We start from the raw sequence: 18,772 nt of genomic DNA on the forward strand, positions 1-18,772 counted from the left end.
TGAATCTTTTTTGTTACAAAATTAAATTTGGTGACCCATATCCTGTCTGTTCATAATAAAAGGAAAGGAAAGTTGTGGGCCTTTTTATTCAAGAATCTTCCTCTGAATTATTGATTGAATTAATATATTGAATCAGAATATGGAATTAGTCCATATCTCTCTTGGTCTTGGAAGAAATCAGACCTTAAAATGATGAGAAAAAAAACATGTATTTTCATCACCTGTGTTTCTTGAACATATATAAGTAGGTAATACCTGTGTATTATTAATTTTTTTTTACATTGCAGTTCTTCTGCAAAACACTACTTAACTCACAGTGTTAAGTAAATATATTAGTCGCTGATGATTTTAATTGTCCAGCAACCAAATGCAAGAGCATGCTCAGCACTGCAGTTGCAGTAGTTGTTATTACTGCCCTTAAACTCAGGAGAAAATAGTTTCTTCTGTGTATAGTAACATATTTTCAGATGTACATTTGAAACAGGTACTCTTCCATGTTTGCCTTAGAAACAAAATAGGTTGCACATTTCAGTAAAAGGTGCTTTGAGCACAGCTAAAAAGCAAGGATGACATTTCAAAGGCATACGTTATAACAAAGTGTTTTCCCATTTTTTTAGAATTTGCTTGAAGAAGTGTAGGTCTATGATTATCCCTTTACAGGTTCTCTCAGGACATTATTTTCATATTGTTTATCATGCTACCAAACATCCATGTGAATTAAAGGATTAGCTATTGATTTTAGATGTTATTAGACCAAGAGCTGTGAAAGCTAAATATCTGAATATGTTACAATTATATAGAAGGGAAAATGTTGCCATTTCTTCTTTCTGGGTATTATAATCTATAATTGTAAAAATGAAAATTTTATTCCTTGAGAAATATATAGATTTCTTATTGAAAAGTTTTATGAAAGCGTGTGCAAACTTGTGCTGTATATTTGAAGTACAAAAGCAACTTCAGAAAGCCAAGTTAATAAAAATTATGTTACCTGACAGCAGTAGAACTTGATAGCATCCTTAATGATAATCCTGTTTCTCTTAGGTGAAGGAGGAGCTTTGTGATGCAGGGTTTCCACAAACCTGCATTGAGATGCAGGGTTTTCATATTTTTCAAATGAATATGTTTCATAGGTTTAGGTATTGTGAAAACTGTTGAGGACATGTGTGTCTGCTCACTTCCCCATGTATTCATGGAAAATATTTCCATCCAGGACAAATGGAAGTGAGCCCCTTCCTGCCAAAGAGCCTTAGTGACGAAGCATCTTTATTCTTGTCAGTAAGATGGGTCCAACCAACCAGTTATCATTGTGCCCAAAATTGCTGGCAATTGCACATAATACTTCCTGTGTTCTTTGCACATATGAAATACATAAAACATTCTTCAGACTTCCAAAAATCAATCTAGTTGACTCAAGTCACTGCCCAAAAAATGATCAAAACTTTGGAAAGGCAGATTCATGACAGTTTAAAGGCAGTCAGTGCACATGCAGCAGAAATAGTGCTGGGTAATTAATTCTAGGTTTGTTCCAGGATCAGAAGGGGTGACAGAGTGATGCTCAGGCATTCTAAGCTTTCTAAGGTGGATGGAAGTTAAAACATAGTGGGGACTTTTCCATTTCTAAAGGGCCAAGAAAGGCAGGGAAATAGATATTGAAGTAATTTTTTGCAACGTCTGCAGTTAAAACTGACATGTTAAGAGCACACAAAGGCTTGATTAGAGTTTTTGTTAACTTTCAGAGTGAGATTCAAATAGACAAGAACTTTGAAATATCTTTTTTTTTCTGTGCTTTATTATGAAGTTTCCTTGTAATAACATGATTGATGGAAATGATGCCTACAAAAACTAGCAAACCCTACTGAAGATGGGTGACTAAATTGGAACAGGTCATAGACCTGGAAAGTGGATGGCCAAACAGTGAAAGGGAGTGGCAAATAAGCTGTAGGAGAAAGCAAGGACGAAAAAAATGGTATGATTCAGAGTGTTTAAGAAATCAACTGCAGTAGAAGACAAGGATCATGGTTTTTGAAATTCATTCTTATCTTACAGTACCATGAGACGTTTTTCAAGCCTTCCAATGGTGGATCTACTGTGATGTACTTACCCTTTACAAGCAGTACATAACACCCCTCTACTTTTGAGTTATTGTTACAGTCAGTAATCTGTGACACATTTTCCTTTAAAGAGCAAGATGGTGCTTTGTTCTGTTTCCGTCTTCCTTATGTTGAAAAAACATTTCTGGGTAGAATTTGTAACATTTTAGCACAAATATGATTAAATTACTTGTGCATCTCTGAACATTTCAATGAAATTTAGTTTGACAGGCTTGTTTAAAAGCTGATGCCTTAGACTGTGAAGGAGACATTTAAAGCATATAAATCTGTATTTGGTCAAGAAAACCCAGTCTAATTCAGTCTAATTTTGTAAACTCCAAATTCAGTTTGTAGGTACTTAGCATAATAATAGAGGTATCATTCTGGAGGGCTGGTAGGCTCTTTGTCCTTATTTTTTATTTCGTTTAAAATTAAATCCAGAAACCAAAGACTTCCAAAGTAGCCATCTGTACTAAACTACAAAAATAAAAGCTGATGATCAGTGTGCTGAAGCTAAAATAGTAAAACCACCACATTATGTCATTTAAAATGACAGCATAATTGTGCAAAAGGTTTGGTAGTTTAATTTGTTACTCTCCTCAGTCCTAAATGCAGGTGCAAATACCATTGATGATTTTGTGTTCTTTGGTTAAACCTTTGACCTTCTTTCTCATAATTGAGATGCTAATGAAGATGTCTTGCATTGTTAGGGTGGCTGAAGAATCTGTACTAATACCTGTTAACTTTTCTGAAAGCAGAGGCATAGTTATCATCAAGTGTTTGTGCTTGTGATCAGAAGTGATTGTATCAGAATGTGAAATACTCTGTGGTTATGCTGTGGAGTGTACCAGTGGGGCAAAGTCTGAGGAGCATGCTTGGCAAACAGGATGCTGGAAAGCTTAATAATGAGACTGTGCTCAGGTTTTCCTAAAAACAAGGCAGAGTTCAGAGTGTGGCTGATCTGAATGGATTTTTATACATACAGAATATAAGGCCCTACTGACCACTCAGACATTTTTCTATTACACTTTCAAAATCATATTTCATTTTATTTATATAGGGAGGATGTGCCAGAATTCTTGCGAGACGCAAAATGGGATGTTTTGGCTAATATTTGACTTACTGCTTCTTTCCTCCATCCTTTTTGCATGTAGGCCTCAATATTTTATAAAGGCCACCAAAATTTATGTAAACCTTTTTATGAGGCAGCACAGAAAAACATCACCACCTATTCTGCAAAAATCACCTTGGAAAAGGATCTAGGCAGCATAAAAAAGGGCTGGCCATAGCCCTAATGATCACTTTAATAAATATGCAAAATTGTACTTTCCAGCTTGCTTCAAAAGATCTTTGTCCTTTACCACCTGCACAGATCTGTCCCTAATGATGGAGACCTGAGCTGACCCTGTCAGTTTGTAAACCCATGGCTCCAGAGATTCTTTAACTTCCCTGTTTGGATCACCACACCATTTTATTCAGTTCTTTGACTAAACAGTGCCATGTATTCTGCAAATAATAGAGTACAGTGCAAATAATACAAAGTAACATTGTTAACATGCTTTTAGCATTGTGATAAAAATTTATTTAAATGGAGAGAAATGTCCCCCGGGTTTCAGTCTTTCTTTAGTGTGTCAAGCTTGAAACCAACAAGAAAAAAACAAAAGAAAAAACATGTCAAGCAATCCTCAAATAGAAAAGAGGAATGTGAAGGCATGTTCCCTGCTAGGAAGCTGGCTGGCTGGCTGAGTCTTCTTTTGAGTGTGCCCTTTTAAGGGCAGTAATTGGCATTTCAGTCATTTTACATTTAATCAGTAATATTAAGTATCAAGAATATATAAGTAATATTAAGTTGAAAAACACTTCAACAATCATTAATTATTTTTTCTTTTCATTCAGACTGTGATGTGGATCACAGACTTGGAAAGAACTTGCTTGCTGCAACAGTATTTTTTTTATGTTTGCCGCAAGTTGGACAGAAAGCCCTGGAGTGAAGTTCAGTAACCATTTATGTCACACAATATCTGCTATTTTGCTAGACCTGTAGCAGTTAGGCAGTTATATTTTTACACTGTTGACAGCCAGAATGAAAAATTTAGAGCTAATTCCTTAGAGGTAGAATTGGAATTGAATAGCTCAGGAAACAGGAGGAAATGCAATAATTTGAATACGGGACCTTTAACTGGCAAATTTTGATGTCCAAAGCAAAATCGTCTACATTTTATATTTTACTTTAGGAGACAATCTTCTTTCCTTTGCCTATTTTGATAATGGGGCTATGAAGATGGTGAAGAGCCTTGAGGGGAAGCCATATGAGGAGCAGATCAGGTTATTGGTCTGTTCAGCCTGGAGGAGACTAAGAGGAGACCTCATTGAAGTTATAACTTCCTCTTGAGGGGAAGAGGAGGGACAGACACTGATCTCATCTCTGTGGTGACTGTGACAAGACCCAAGGGAACGGCCTGAAGTTGTGTCAGGGAAGGTTTAGGTTGGATATTAGAAAAAGGTTCTTCACCCAGAGGGTGGTTGGGCACTGGAACAGCTCCCCAGGGAAGTGGTCACAGCACCAAGCCTGACAGAGCTCAGGAAATGTTTGGACAATGCTCTCAGGTACATGGTGTGATTCCTGGGGATGGGGCTGTGCAGGGCCAGGAACTGGACTCAGTGATCCTTGTGGCTCCCTTCCAACTCAGAATATTCTGTGATTTTGTGATGTTGTTTCAGAGACTTTTTTTCAGTATAAAATTGATTTTCCTATATTCTCACAAATAGCACTTCAAGAGAAATCTCTAGTAAGAAATTCAGCTTACTTACCTAAAGTTAGGGTCCCACATGTATATTTGATTTTTAAAATAAAATGTTATTTAATATTTTATACTATTTTGAGAAGTCAGACTCAATTTTCAATAAAGCACATAAGTGGAGGACTCCATAATTTATCCACTGTATAAATAGAATTCCTACTCATATTGCTGAAATTGTCTGCAAATATGAAAAATAGAAGAATAAAACCTTTTATGTCATTGTCTTATGCCTAAACTCAGAAACAAACAAGGAGTTCCATGTCTGTCTCTTCTAATGACATGCACATCCTCCAGCACTGGAGGCTGAAATTTTTTCATTCAAAGCAAGGAAGTCAAGCTTTGTTTTAGACTTCTGTTCAGCTCATGTAAGTCTTCATCTGGATCCCAGGTGAGAGATGAGAGAAAGGTCAACACAGAACCACGATCTAACCTTAAGTTTGGGGCAGTCAGCTATGAGAGAAGGAAGAAACCCTGGGATGAAAACTATAAAGCCCAGCACCTCCCAGTTGTAACCTTAAGGCTGCAGAGTCAGGCTGCCCCTTATCCTCACCAGGAAGCCAGCAATTTTTGAGCAATTGTTCAATGCTGCCATCAGTATCCATGATTAGGGAGAAATCTGCTATCCTGCTTCTTCTGTGGTACTGTTCTTCTGTCTTGTACAGAGATGGAAGAGGTTCTGTTCCAAGGAACTTGGAGTTCCTGCTCCATGAAACTTCTTGTGTGAGGTGGGTGAAGTCTGATGGGGCCCTGGGACCTCCAGGTACTCAGAACAGCAAAGCTCATTGACTTAAGGCATTTCCAAGAAAATCAAGGCTATTTTAGATCAGTTTTAGTTCTTGACAAGTCTGGTCTTGAATGAGGCTTTTATTAAGAATTCTTTTCTATTCATTTGATCTTCCATGTACATGTTAGATTGTTAAATATCTCTCAGATATATTAGGACCAGTTAGAAAGAACAGGGAGTTAGACCAGGGGAACATGGCTGTGTCTACTATTAAATGAAATGTCAGTGGTCATTATAATAGCAATGCCTACTGTGATGATTGAAAGTTTTGAGAGAGAATATTTCAGCATTTCAATTTTTCTATGTCTACAGTTTGTCTCTATATTTCATCAATATACTTTAATATATCTGTATTCTGATTAAGCTGAAAACATCCAGTTTTTTTCTGTAATGTGCAGAAATGTCTCCTTCGTGAAAACATTGACTTATTTTCTCCAAATTGTATAACTCAGAAAAAAAATGGTTCTTAAATTGAGATCATTACACCGCAGTATACAATATATGCTTTTCACTTTGTAAACCAAGGTTAAATCAAGTAATGTACAAAAATACTAATGTGATGATACTGATCATATTTATAAAAAAGAAAAACAGATCAAGATTTTTAGGAATGACTGGTGACTTTTTAATTTCATATTATTCAGTTTGAGGCATTTTAAAATAACCTCATAGCGATGTATTGGTTTTCAGCAGTTTCAAGACATTAAGGCTTTTAAGAACTTTTTGTTTTGAGCACATAATAACCAAAAGCATTAATTACTTTAGTATCAACATCCTGAATCTGCTCTGAATTCTTTTAGAGGTGATGACTAGGCTCATATCTCCAGTGAGGGTCTTTGCTGTTGAGTATTGTTTTACTTGGTCAACAGACAATACCAATTTTGTTCAGTCCTATTGCGTCGACCCAAGTGAGATCTTTCTCAATTCAGTTTTCTGTTCTTTCTAGTACTTCTTCAGACAGCTCTTCGCAATACATCTGAAACTTCACTTTGAAGAGTAGGATCCATTGTGTTGATCTTTCTACTAAAAATTTAAAGAATATATCTATTGTAGAGATTTGTCACTGCACTTCAATTACACTTTTAAAATTCAAGAATGAAATGGAATTTTATGTTTGCTAATGCTATCATATTCATTTCTACAATCCCATTTGGAAATATTTTTCTATGTACTTTTTAAACATAGAGCAAGAATGAGTGAAAATTAGACAGGCTTCAAACTTCTTTATTTTAAAAATCTATTTATTTAAAGATTTGTGTTTGAAGGACATCTGACATAAGGATGAATGGACTTCTAGGCATCTTAAAAAATTAATTATCCTATATAATATTTCTTTATTAAGATAATATTTAGGCAAAGTAAAGATTTCTTTTCCCTATGCATATGGAATAACTTAGAAATGTCATCATTCTCTCTGAGCTCAAGCTCAAGGGTGTTTTAAGGATTCTATTCACTTTCCTCTATTGTGCATTATGTTGGATCAGTGGTACTGCTATCAAATTGTTTTCTACTTTAGAAAGTAACGAGACAGTAGAATACGTATTTGTAGATTTTATATTGGTGACAGTAATTTAAAAATAAGAGAAAAATTTTTTAAAAAAATTGAAAGGTTGAAAAGCAAACAAAACTATCATTCTCTCCTATTTTCCTAGCACTATCTACAACCCACACAGATAATAAGGCCAGGCTGCCCAAAGGCCAACTCAGAAGAATGCAGAAAGCCTTTTTTAAAAATGGTATAGAGTATGGGACAGGAAAAGTCAGGGAATGGGAGAAGTTCCAAAAACTGATTTAGTACCCACTGATTTTTGAAAATGTAGGTTTCTGACCTGCCATATCTGTTTGCTATTAATTTGTTCAATAGTTCCACTAGCAATTGCCAGCAGAACAATAACCTTGATCCCACCCATTAGGAAGCCAGATTCTGTTGAAGTGTGGCATATTATTTATGCTCTCTGCAGGAGCACATTTTTCCTTCTTACTGTTCTATCTTGCTTGAGTATGATTTCTCTCTGAGTTTGACTTCATCCTCTGCTTTGATACCCACCTACAAAATGGTATTTCCTTAAAATACAACATCTCTGTTTTCCTCTTCAGTCTGTGTACTGTAAATTTCAACAAGTAACTTCAATAACCAATAATTCTTGAAAAATATTTAGTTCTATTAATGCATACTATTTTTGATGTGTAACTTGGTGACTGTTGCTCCATATTCATGGAATTGTTTTAATTTATTTTAATACAATTCTGAAAAAGAAACAGAGTTTATTTCAAAGTTAATGTATTTCTAATTAAAGTAAATTTCATTTGACTTAAAATTCTTTCACATTATTTGCCAAAATTGGATTTCAAATTGTTTATGGGCTGCCAAATCATTTGATAGGGATCCAATGTATTTTCATTTCTTTGTGACAGAGGAATGCCCTGAGCCATTTACAACCTTTGATATATATTCAGAGTATTTGTTGGCATCAGTCAGCTGAATTTTGTGCATGAATTGGGTTTTGAGTATTGATGTTAGTGTCTTTTGTTCTTCGTAATTTTTAACTCTAAAACAAGCCACTGTAATGATATTATTTAACCTTTTAACCTGTAGAAGCTATAAGAATTGATTAAACTTATAAAGATTTAAAGTAATTACCAGAACCCATTCTGACACATTCAATTTTTATGCCTGAGCCATTAGACTGTATCTCATGTGTGCACTGCATAAAATATACAGCACAAGCAAATTTTTTTACTTCTAGTTTTGTGTCATCCCAATCAAGGAAACTGTGTAAAGTACCTCTATCTGATACCTGCCTTGCTCTCTCTTTGATGAGTGTGTTAATGACTCTGGAAGTGCATAAAATATCCATGGGTTCCCTTCAGTAAGTGTTCAATAAGAGTACACAAATGTATCCACTAGCATGCAGTGAATATGCCTCTAGACTTAGAGCACCATACTTGGTTGGTTGACTAAATTTTTAAAGTTGTATTAGTTTGGTGATTTTTGTTAATTTTTCCCATTTTTTGCATTTTTTATATTATTTTTATTATTATTTCTGCATTTTTTCTCTCCCCCTCTTTTTGCTTTACATACCGCTTTCATTTGTTTATAGAAGAAAAGAAAACAGATCCAGAGAATGGGGATACAGGTAGGGTGGCTTATTAAAAATACTTTTGTGTTTTTCCCTTAGATTCTTTTATCTGCTATGTTTGAGCAAATATGTATGAAAGAGTCGGATCAAAATTTTGATGTATTTTGGGGATTTCAAAATATACACTAGGAAATGGAACCTAAGGAAGGACTTTCCCAAATGTAATTCCTTTGCTATTTTAAGGAGTCAAATGAGGGTGAGAAATGGGAAGAAAGAGGCCAGAATCAGCTAAAGGCAGACGTCAAACACTTCAAGAGTTCTGTTCTCTGCTCCCCTCTCCAGACAGAGAGTGTGCTCATCTGCACACATTTTTTTCTGTTACAGGTTTCTGATTTCCAAAATACCAATGTTTCTTAATCCACTCATCATGAGTTTTTCCTGATGCCTTAGTGGCTATGCCTCCCAAATTTTGTATCCCTGTTATCCATATGTATCCAAAAATAAATCTGTTCTAATATAATAAGGGAAACTCCAGTCTTCTTCCATACCCCTGATTCCCTTTAACTCTTTGTGCCCCAGAAGCCTCACTGTACAGCAAACTCCTCCTCCAAACTCAGATCGTGGTATAGGATCACCATCAGCATCTCTAGGAACTAGAATGGTTTAATAATTCCCACTGGAGAAGACAATGAGAGAATGAAAGAACAGAGGTCCCACCTGGTCTTATTTTTGTTTTTTAAACAGGTAGGTTTGCTTTAGGATAAACAGGATGATAAGGCCAGTTTTTTGTCCCTCTTGTCTCTGGTGTGTATCACAGGCTATCAACCAAAGTCTTACCCTAGAGACTAGCCAATATTTGACCTGAAGAGCAAATTTCAGTCTTTAGCTCTAGGCTGAATTTAGTGATTGCTGATCTCCTTGTAAAACTGTGACTCTATGAGCAGTTGAGGTTGGGAAAAGTTAGGTATTAACCAAATCACTGATTACAGCCCTTCACTTCAGAGATGAAGTGGCTGAATCTTACCTTATTTCAAGTTTATCTCAGCTTATTTCAAGCTAAAACAGGAAAAGAATGTTTTTTATTTGAAGCTGAAGCAGTGATTTTAATGCCTGTCCTGAGTCCTGTTGTAGGAATGGAATTATACAGTCACCACTTAGACAGTGGTAGGAATTATGCAGATCTTACCTGAATAGGGCTTATCCCTAGATTCCCTAGATTCCACTTCAATGAAAGAATAAAGCAGAATTAATTTTTCTACTATTTTAATGGGCAATAGTAGTTACAGCTCAAGCTAGATGCCTCTGAATAGGCGCCCTGCCAGTTGCTTGTTACTGTATTTTACATTCTGTTCAGATGGCTTCATTTTCTGATGGCACTTCTGCTCATCCAGTCCTGCTCGCAGCATCTGGGGTCTTCTGATTTTCTCCCACAGTGTCCAGGCACATTTTGTCTGTGTCTTGAAATATTTCCCTATAGATATATCCAAAATATCCTATAGATAAAGTGGTAATTGTAGCTCCTTGTCTAATGGTTACATTTCCATAGAAAAAAACCCAAAGGTCAAAGTACAATTCCTGTGGCCTAAAGTTTAATTTACTGTAGTCACTAGAGCTAAGTGCTGGCACAAGTCTCTCACCACAGTCCTTGTGGATCTAAGGAGAGGTTACAGGGCTGCAGTGCACAGTACTTACACCTTACTCTGGCATTCAGGACTGTCTTTGCACTGTAGTTATGTTGCTTTCCCTCAGCACACTCTCTTCTGAAAATATGGGGAATGGCTGGTAATGAATCAGCAGTTGTCTCTCTGTCAGCCAGGAATTTCCTTGTGCCCATAAAAACCCCACTGAACTGACCTTCAGGCCACAGGTTTTTAATGTTAGAGAGTTCAAAATAAGCAAAACTGCAAAATGTTGCCTACTGTGCAATGACCCCAGTTAAAGCTGGCGAGCAGCACCAGGTTTTGTTCTTCAATTAAGCCTCAATTTTTTGTGTCTGTATGGCTGGAAGTTCAGTGTCTCTTTGGATATTTCTGTTGGAGGCACAACTACATTTAGAAGCAAAATTCTGGAGGGAAGTTCAGGCAGAAATGTACAAATGAACTCATTTTACCTGGCCAAAATTTGGTTGCATCCATTTTGGTGCATTCTGGCAGTACATCAGGATATCAGAAGTTGCTTTAACTTTTCCAGTGTCAGTCTGTATGGTCCTGAAAATGTGTTGTGCTGTTCGCTAGCTAAGGATCTAATAACAGCAGGGCTCAGTCTGCCCTTGAGTGATTCATATGTGTGAAAGCTTATGCTCCTACATTTTAACCATGGTTGATAACTGGTGATTAGATTCAGGTTAGTTCTGGTTTATTGACCCATGAACTGTAGCTCCTGACTACAGTGAAGTCCTTAGGACAGGACTGATGTTCTGCCTTGGTTACCAAACTCATGTTAAAAGCTGAAGCTTCCAATGCACCCAGACAGTTATTGAACTCTCTAGAAGTGTCTGAGTCTCATGCTAAACCCTCCCACGTAGGTGTCAGCTAAGTACAGATTTGCCAGCAGAGGTGGAGATGATGATAGCCCTGCATTCCCACCACTTAGTGTGACAGGCTTTCATGCTGGACCATGGGAATGGGAAGTGCTGTGACACTTTCTCAACCTCTCCTACTCCCATGCAGGTCACAGCTGCATCTGGCTGAAGTTCCAGTGAGATCAGCCCGGAGCAGACAGTAACCCTGCACTCCCTTTCTGCATGTCAGTTCCATGTACAGTAGAACCAGAGCTGATCTTCTGCTTTATGAACTTTCCACTGCCCTCAGGTTTTCCTCTTTTTTGCACATAACTGAATTCACTCACTTGTTAAAGACTGTTTCAAAAATGCAAAGCAAGTTAGATTTTCCTTTAGTAAGATTTTATGGGAATTGAATAATTTTTTTTCAAAATTTTTCTCTCTTGTTTTTCTCCTGAGAAAAAATAAGCCACAAATTTTGCTTGTTTTGTTGCATCAAGGTCTTATATGTTATGCTCCCATTTTGAGTGGTGTATTTTTTACAGATCACAGGCGATTGGATTTGTGGAAATTTAACTTTCACTTTGCTGACTGATCATAAATAAGAAGGGACATTTTCTCAAATAATTGTGAAATTTATAATTTATGCTCAAGAAGTGTTGTTTCTTCACTTGTAATTTCCTGAAATTTGGAAGAATGTCTGGAGACAAAGGACACATGCTATGATTTAATAAGAAAACATAAGAAAAATTTTAAAAATTCCCCTTTTGTGAAAAATACCTAGTTTCTTACATTGCTGAAATGACAAGATTCGCAGAATATTACAATTTCAGCAAAAGATTATTTTTTTCCTTTGAAAGGAGGCTGGAGTATTTTACTTGAAAAAGTTATGTGTTACTTCTGTCACTGAAAAAAGAAAATATGCTTTTTCAGTGTACAATTTTTGTTTTCAAAATATGTCTTTATGGAATTTAAAACTTGGTCCTAAGACCATCACTTCCTCTTGATGATAAATTGGCAAGTATTGCTATGGGTTCTACACTGGTTCTATACTGAAGAAAATTGTGATAGGAAGAACAAGCTGTATTTTGTTTTAGAAATTTTTGTCCACTACTCCCTTTTTCATTTTATTTCTCCCTAAAAAACTCCATTTCTTCGTTATCTTTAATTTTTCTTAATTTTAATTTCTCTTAGAATTTTTGGTTAAGTTTTTTTATTCATGCTGTTGTAGGGAGTAAAGATGGAGAGTTAGAATACAAAAATTAGAAGCCAGAGGGTTTATAGAGAACAGAACAGCTTAGTGTTTTTGCATTCCCACTTCCTTTCACCCCCTCTCCTTCCAGATTTCCTATGAAATGCCACATTTATCTGGCAGCTCTCATAGTATGTGCTACTACCTCTGTTGTTCTTAAGAAAGAAAATACGAAGGTGAGAGGCCCAGGTTCTGTGCAGAGCCCCAGTTTGCTGTTAGATTATGACTAACAGCTGAGGTTTAGAGTTAAAGTCAGGTTTATGTAGTACACTGGAATCTTATATTTCCTTCTCAGTTCCATAAATACAGTCCAGATTGCTCAGTCCACACCATAAACAGAAACTTCTATTTATGATTAGTGGGATTCTGAACTTTTCATCCTAGACAACTTTTTTTGTAAAAATTATGGATGGTGGTTTAAGACAAATGTCAGTCAAAATGAATGCTTTATAGCATTCAGTGGATAATAAGTTATTGTTGACTTATACAAGGTTAAAGTGGAAAAGATTGAAACTTGTGTGTGTATAAGAGTTAATTATATTTTGTTTGAAAATCTTTTCTGAGCTGTTGTCTTCCTCTTGTTTTTCTATTTCTTAGTCTCCCACCTCAGTTTTGGCACTTACTTTCTTATTATTTTACATTGTAAAATTGTACATTGATTTGTGCTATTACAGTACCAGTTGGGTGAAAGCAGCTACTGCCTGAGCCATGTAGTGAGAGCCAATCCCTGACTGAAACTAATCACATCATTGACCCAAGAAGAATGAATCCTGAAATTGTTCTTGAAGTTCTGTTTCATTAGAATGTAATACAGTGATGCCACTGGGTGGCTCTTTAAGATTCCTTTAGATATCTTTAATTTTTTTGAGCATACTAAGAATATACTCAAATAGTAAATAGAAGGTTTTCTAGTCTGTGGTTGCTACTTGATTATTAATTTGGTATGTCAGACTATAAAAAATGCAGAACCAGAATCTCTAACCCAAAATAAGCAGGTTATCTTCACATTCCTTTTTATTAAATGAGAGACTCAATTGTCTTGGATATTCTTAAAATAGTAAGGTTATCTTCTCTGGAAACATTGTGTTTCATTTATATTGAATTTTTTCCACAAAGCTGGCTTCATTTGAATTGCATAGATAATGCAACACTTATCAAAATTGTGCTGAAATACTTATCTGCTATTTTCCTCCTGTTACAACTTTTTGGTTTTCTGCAAAATTGCAATTCAGGAACTAAAATTATATGCACAGAATTTAAGTAAATCAGATTTCATGTCTTTCTGTAAAAACTTCCATGAGCATAATTTTAACCTTGGAATTGAGGACTGCTTGTGTATTTATTTTCTTTTTTTTTTTCTGTTTTTAACTTAACAGGTGCAATGGATGTAGAAGAAAGGAATCATCAAATGAAAATGAGCAAGTACAAACAGGTAGCAGGATCAGATTCCAGGCTGGAACAAGATTATCATTCTAAGGCAAGGGAGTTTTGTTTTGAAAAGCAACAAAATATGCTAAACCGAAATATCCAACCTCGTATTAGAAAGTAGTAGATGAGTGCCAGGTTGTTTCTTCAGTAAAAGTTTCTTGTGTGTCTATAATAAAACTTCTGGAAATCTGCAGCAAAACTCTTAACACACGGTGTTCTTGATTCTTGAAATTTAAGAAGGATAAGTTAAAACAAATGAAAGAAGCAGTGTAATTATCCATTGGAATGAACAATAGTGTCATAAATGAAAAACTCAAAGAGAAGGAAAAATATACGTTTATTGAGTGACAGATGGAATGAGAGCTATTGAAACCTGTTAATGGCTTCCAAATAGTTGAACAGAGTGTTATCTTGATCTATTGAAAACTGGAAGATGCAGTGTTACTTAGTTTAATAGTGGCTTTTTAGCACTTGGAAAGGTGTTTTAGACACCAACAAAAGCTTTCACCCCTGCTGGGGTACATTGCCAAGAATCTGAATCTCTGTGTAGTAGTGTAACCTTAAATATACTATCCAAAATTGCCTACTATCTGGAACAGGGTCATGTCATATAGAGTGTGTTAATTAAAATGATCAAGACATTTTCAATTTAAATTTCTATTATACAAAAATAATTTAATGTCCTCTAAAAGACTTCATTAATTGAGGTCATACTGTAAGTGGAAAACATGAGACTTCTGACCTATAAAACCTGGCTGAGGAAGAGAAATCTGTTTTAGACTTTTATTTCCAGGTTGTTGTTCCTTGCTCCCAGGATTGGCAAAGCCACTGTAAAATGAGACATTTAGTATTTGAATGCCAATAAATAATCAAATTTATTAAGTGTTATTAGTTTTGCAGATAATGTAGACTAATACACTTGATATAATTACTTTCTAGAATATACATTTCAGTGGGGGAAAATAGAAGAGCTTTAGCAAAGTTTGTTTCAAGTAGGAAACCCTGTTAATGAAAATAGTTAGAACTGACAAAACAAAACCAAGACTGTGAAAATGGCTTAAGATACTTTAAAACTCTGTAGATGTGCTGCATGGTTATTTGGGTATTTTGCAAATGTGTTTTAACTACACAAGGTATAGGAATGTTTATAAACATGTAAGAGGGACTTTGATACTGTCGTATTTAGGTGTATCTTTTGTTTTGAAACTTATGGCAAAGTGTTTCTCTATTGTCAACTCTGAAAGGCGTCACTTTATAGAGATGAGCGTAATAATGTGAGCAGACCTTATCATAAGTGTTGTGATTGTATGTACCACAAAAATATGACTTTATGTATTGTATGTATAACCAGACTTAATCTGCTGATTTTCCTGCTCCCTAAATGCTTGGCTGAAATTTGAGTCAGAAGTAGGACTGATGCAGAGTAAATTGGTTCTCATGTAAAGGGGATAGAAAGAATATAACAACCTAAGGAAGTATTTACTACCCTTGTTTTTGCATTTCACTGACACCATATTATTGGGCCTCACTCTACATCTTTTATCTTTCTCATTAAAATTTTACCTTCAGTATTATTGGAATGTATTAAAAAGGAAAATTATAAATGGAATTATTTTATGAATATGGTGATTTATTTATTGCACACATCAAACAATGTCTCCAGAAATAAACAGTTAATTTACTCTTCTGCCAAAGTGTAATTTCACTACTTGAAAATGACTTATTTATTCTATCAATGGATCTGTGGAACAAGACACTGAATATTTGCATTTATATATAGATATATTAATTCAACATGCATTCTTATAATTGTGTAGTTTCAAAGTCATGTGAGAACCATAACTCTCATAAGTCATATGAAAATTCTGTCTTCACTTTTTTACTACCATTGCTTCAATTCCCCTTAATTAAGTTCTTATATTATCTAGAGACAGAAAATGAGTAAGTGCAATTTATCTACCTGGTTTCTACAAAAATTCTTTTGGACTCATGAACTGAAAGGCATATGTCAAATGTTGACTGAAATGTTCTATACAGTATACAGTGACATTGATTTTTTTAGACCTCTCAACTGGTACAAGCAGGCAGTCATGAGTGCCATGTCTGAGAAAAACATCATTAAGTAGGCATTAAGCCACATTCAGGAAAGCCAGCACACAGAATTTTCTTTTACCTTTTCTGTTCTATTTCTTTCTTTAAATAGAAGTCAGCAGGTCAACAGCATCTTTATGTCCCTCTTGATTATTTTGAGTCAAGAAAAAATATCCAATGCACTTCCTCATTGAGAAAGCAAAAGCTATAAAAGTAGAAGTTGTATTTATTAAACCTCTCTAGGTTTGTCCTACCTCTGGAAGTCAGTACTAGAGGTTTTAGAGGAAGTTACATACCCTTCTGTGGTGCTTAGTCATACATTAAGAAGCTTGTGGGGAAAGTTTAATTCCAGATCTCAGTGTTCTTATAAGCTGTGGAAATATGGAATTGATTCTCCATTATGTTTTTTCTTCATGATTGATAAAATTTCCGACCATATTTTTATAATTCTTATATATGCCTCATTGTTTTTGGAACAATAATTATTCTGCTTCCATAAAAATCTGTGTACATTAGTTTGGCAGGCTGTAAAAGGGTTATTTCCTTAAATAACTTACTTCAGAAGCTGCTGAAGTGTGGTTTCAGGACAGACATATGGAAAGCAAGTAATATATTGATTTTCATATAAATATTTGCAGCTAATCAGATGAGAGAAAAAAAATTGTCGGCACTAAGGATTAAGTAAATTAATTTCTGGTATTGGAACAACTATTTTTTTCTGGTTATTGAGTAGTGGTAGACTTGTACTAAATAGGATATAAACTAAAGTCTGAGTTGCAGTGCTGGTAGATGCTGACATACAGGAAAACCTGAATCCTGGTTCAGGTAAATTTAGGTAAAAATTTTGGTTAAAACCTAAATTCTGATTCATGTTTTTTTCATACAGAAAAAACCCACAGTAGCCCAAGAGTGTTCCACCAGAGGCAAAAATTAGCCATTTACTATATTGTGCCTCTGCAACCCCAGCCTGATTTGTGTAATTTTCCTCAAGAATCTTTCTGTGACTAGTTTAAAGTTTTGTATGAGAACTAAGCTTCCCAGTTCTAAATTGTTAAACAAGATGTACTGTGAAAAGGAAAGGGCCAAGATGGGAGCTGAATCAGCCACATGATGGACTCCCATAGTTCACATTTTGTAGAACTGGGTTTTGAAGTCACTTCCCAAATTATCTCATCAAACCTCTCTGCCTTGCTTTTTGCTTGGTACTCCTGCCATTAGCTCTTTTGGCAAACAAATTGATAATGCTATGTCTGGTGAGCAACTCCTTCCCCTGACCATTCCTACCAGTGCTCAGATTCAGGAATCCCTGCCGACAAACAAAGGATGAAGGGAGAGAGAAATCCTTGCCCCATGACTAGAACATGCAGAGTGGATCAGCTGAGGAGAGTTAAAAAGCTTTGCTGCTACTGAGAAAAAAAGAGAGAAGATACTTCTTGTATATGGAACCCTAGAAGTATTTGCAATCAGTGCGAAATCAGTGTAGAATCAAGAGAGAATTCCATCACCTCAGGCTGTATTAGCCATACAGAGAATTCTGATCACTAAAAGTGTTGGATGTAAAACTAAAGGGAGCCAGATTTATGTAGGAGTTGCAATAGTGAAAAACTGTGGCTTTCTTTAGGAACAGAGGTAAAACAGAGACTGACAACTACCTGACACAAATTTAAGCCTCTAAGTATCTTGAGATTAGTTTTATTTGTTTTATTAGGGAAAAATAATGACCTACAAAAAGGCAGAGAAATCCACTTACATAATAGAGCAATTAGTAATAGTCAGTAATGTAGTAATTAGTAATATAGTATGTTAGAGCAACAAGGAATAAAGTTGGGATAAAAGAGGTAGAAGAGCAGATAAAACCTGATTTTTTTTTGCTGGACAAGCTTATTTACCCAAATGTAGAAAAGAGTACATCAAATACAGAATATTACAGAACGTCAAAGAAGATTTCCTAACTCCACCTTTAATGATTCATATTGGTGATGAGACTGAAACTTTCTGCATCATCAGATATATGTAAAGCTGCAGGTCCTGATAATCAGTAACCACAATATAATTCTCTGTGTTTGGTGTAGGAGAAGAGTACTATTAGGCATATTAGCATGCTACTTTGTGATTTTCTAGCCTGGTAACAAGACCAAGACAGACTAAACTGTGGAAGAGTCAAGCATGTGCTTAGTTTATTTGAGTAGTGTAGATGCAGCTGAAATGCTCTTGGAGCTTTCAGACACTGAACAGCTGCAGTTCTTCAGAATGAGACACTTTGATTCAGCAGTGAATCAAGTACCACCTTATGGGCTTCCTGTGTGAGAGAATGTGAAAAAGGTAAGATCTGTAACACTGGAGGAGGAGGAGGCTGACTTTGAAAGCCTCAGAAGCAGATCTTAATTGGAAGGTCTTGTAATGTGCAAAAGTGCTGCCAAGAGCTGCCTCTTTCCTCTGAAACCTGCAGTAAGTAGTTGTGCCATTGGTGCAGCTACATGTGGTATCCTCTGGCCTATGCTGTCAATCGAAACATTTCATTTAATGGTGTTTTGGGATTCCCTTTTTCTTCTCAAAAATTAAAGCAGAGCAGTACACAGAGCAGCAAAGATTGCAAACAGAAGCACTCGTCGCCTTCCTTTTTGAAACCCTTGTGGAGAAGGGAGTTAAACATCCAGCTAAAGGGATGTTCAGGACTTTGATATTTTGCTGCATATAAGCTGTATTTGATTTATATTCATTTTATATATAAAAGTTTTATATATAA

At 35.6% G+C, this 18,772-nt stretch overlaps 1 protein-coding gene across 13 annotated transcripts in view; it reads left to right on the plus strand.

Annotated features, from left to right (window-relative positions):
- Window positions 1-18,772, plus strand: part of RIMS2 (regulating synaptic membrane exocytosis 2) — a 448,647-nt gene that overhangs the window by 343,583 nt on the left and 86,292 nt on the right. For 5 of the 13 annotated variants that reach the window (XM_085053372.1, XM_085053373.1, XM_085053374.1 and 2 more), the window contains one exon: window positions 13,884-13,984. The exons of 4 other annotated variants lie outside the window; for them this stretch is intronic. In XM_085053372.1, the coding sequence (XP_084909498.1) occupies window positions 13,884-13,984 (101 nt within the window). Of the gene's footprint in view, window positions 1-8,776; window positions 8,813-13,883; window positions 13,985-18,772 lie in introns of all 13 variants that reach the window. 4 more of the 13 variants (XM_085053383.1, XM_085053384.1, XM_085053385.1 and 1 more) reach the window with 1 other exon arrangement.

The sequence above is a fragment of the Lichenostomus cassidix genome, chromosome 2 (genome assembly GCF_008360975.1).
Source record: "Lichenostomus cassidix isolate B80296 chromosome 2, HeHo_3.0, whole genome shotgun sequence".
Taxonomy (NCBI): Eukaryota; Metazoa; Chordata; class Aves; order Passeriformes; family Meliphagidae; genus Lichenostomus; species Lichenostomus cassidix.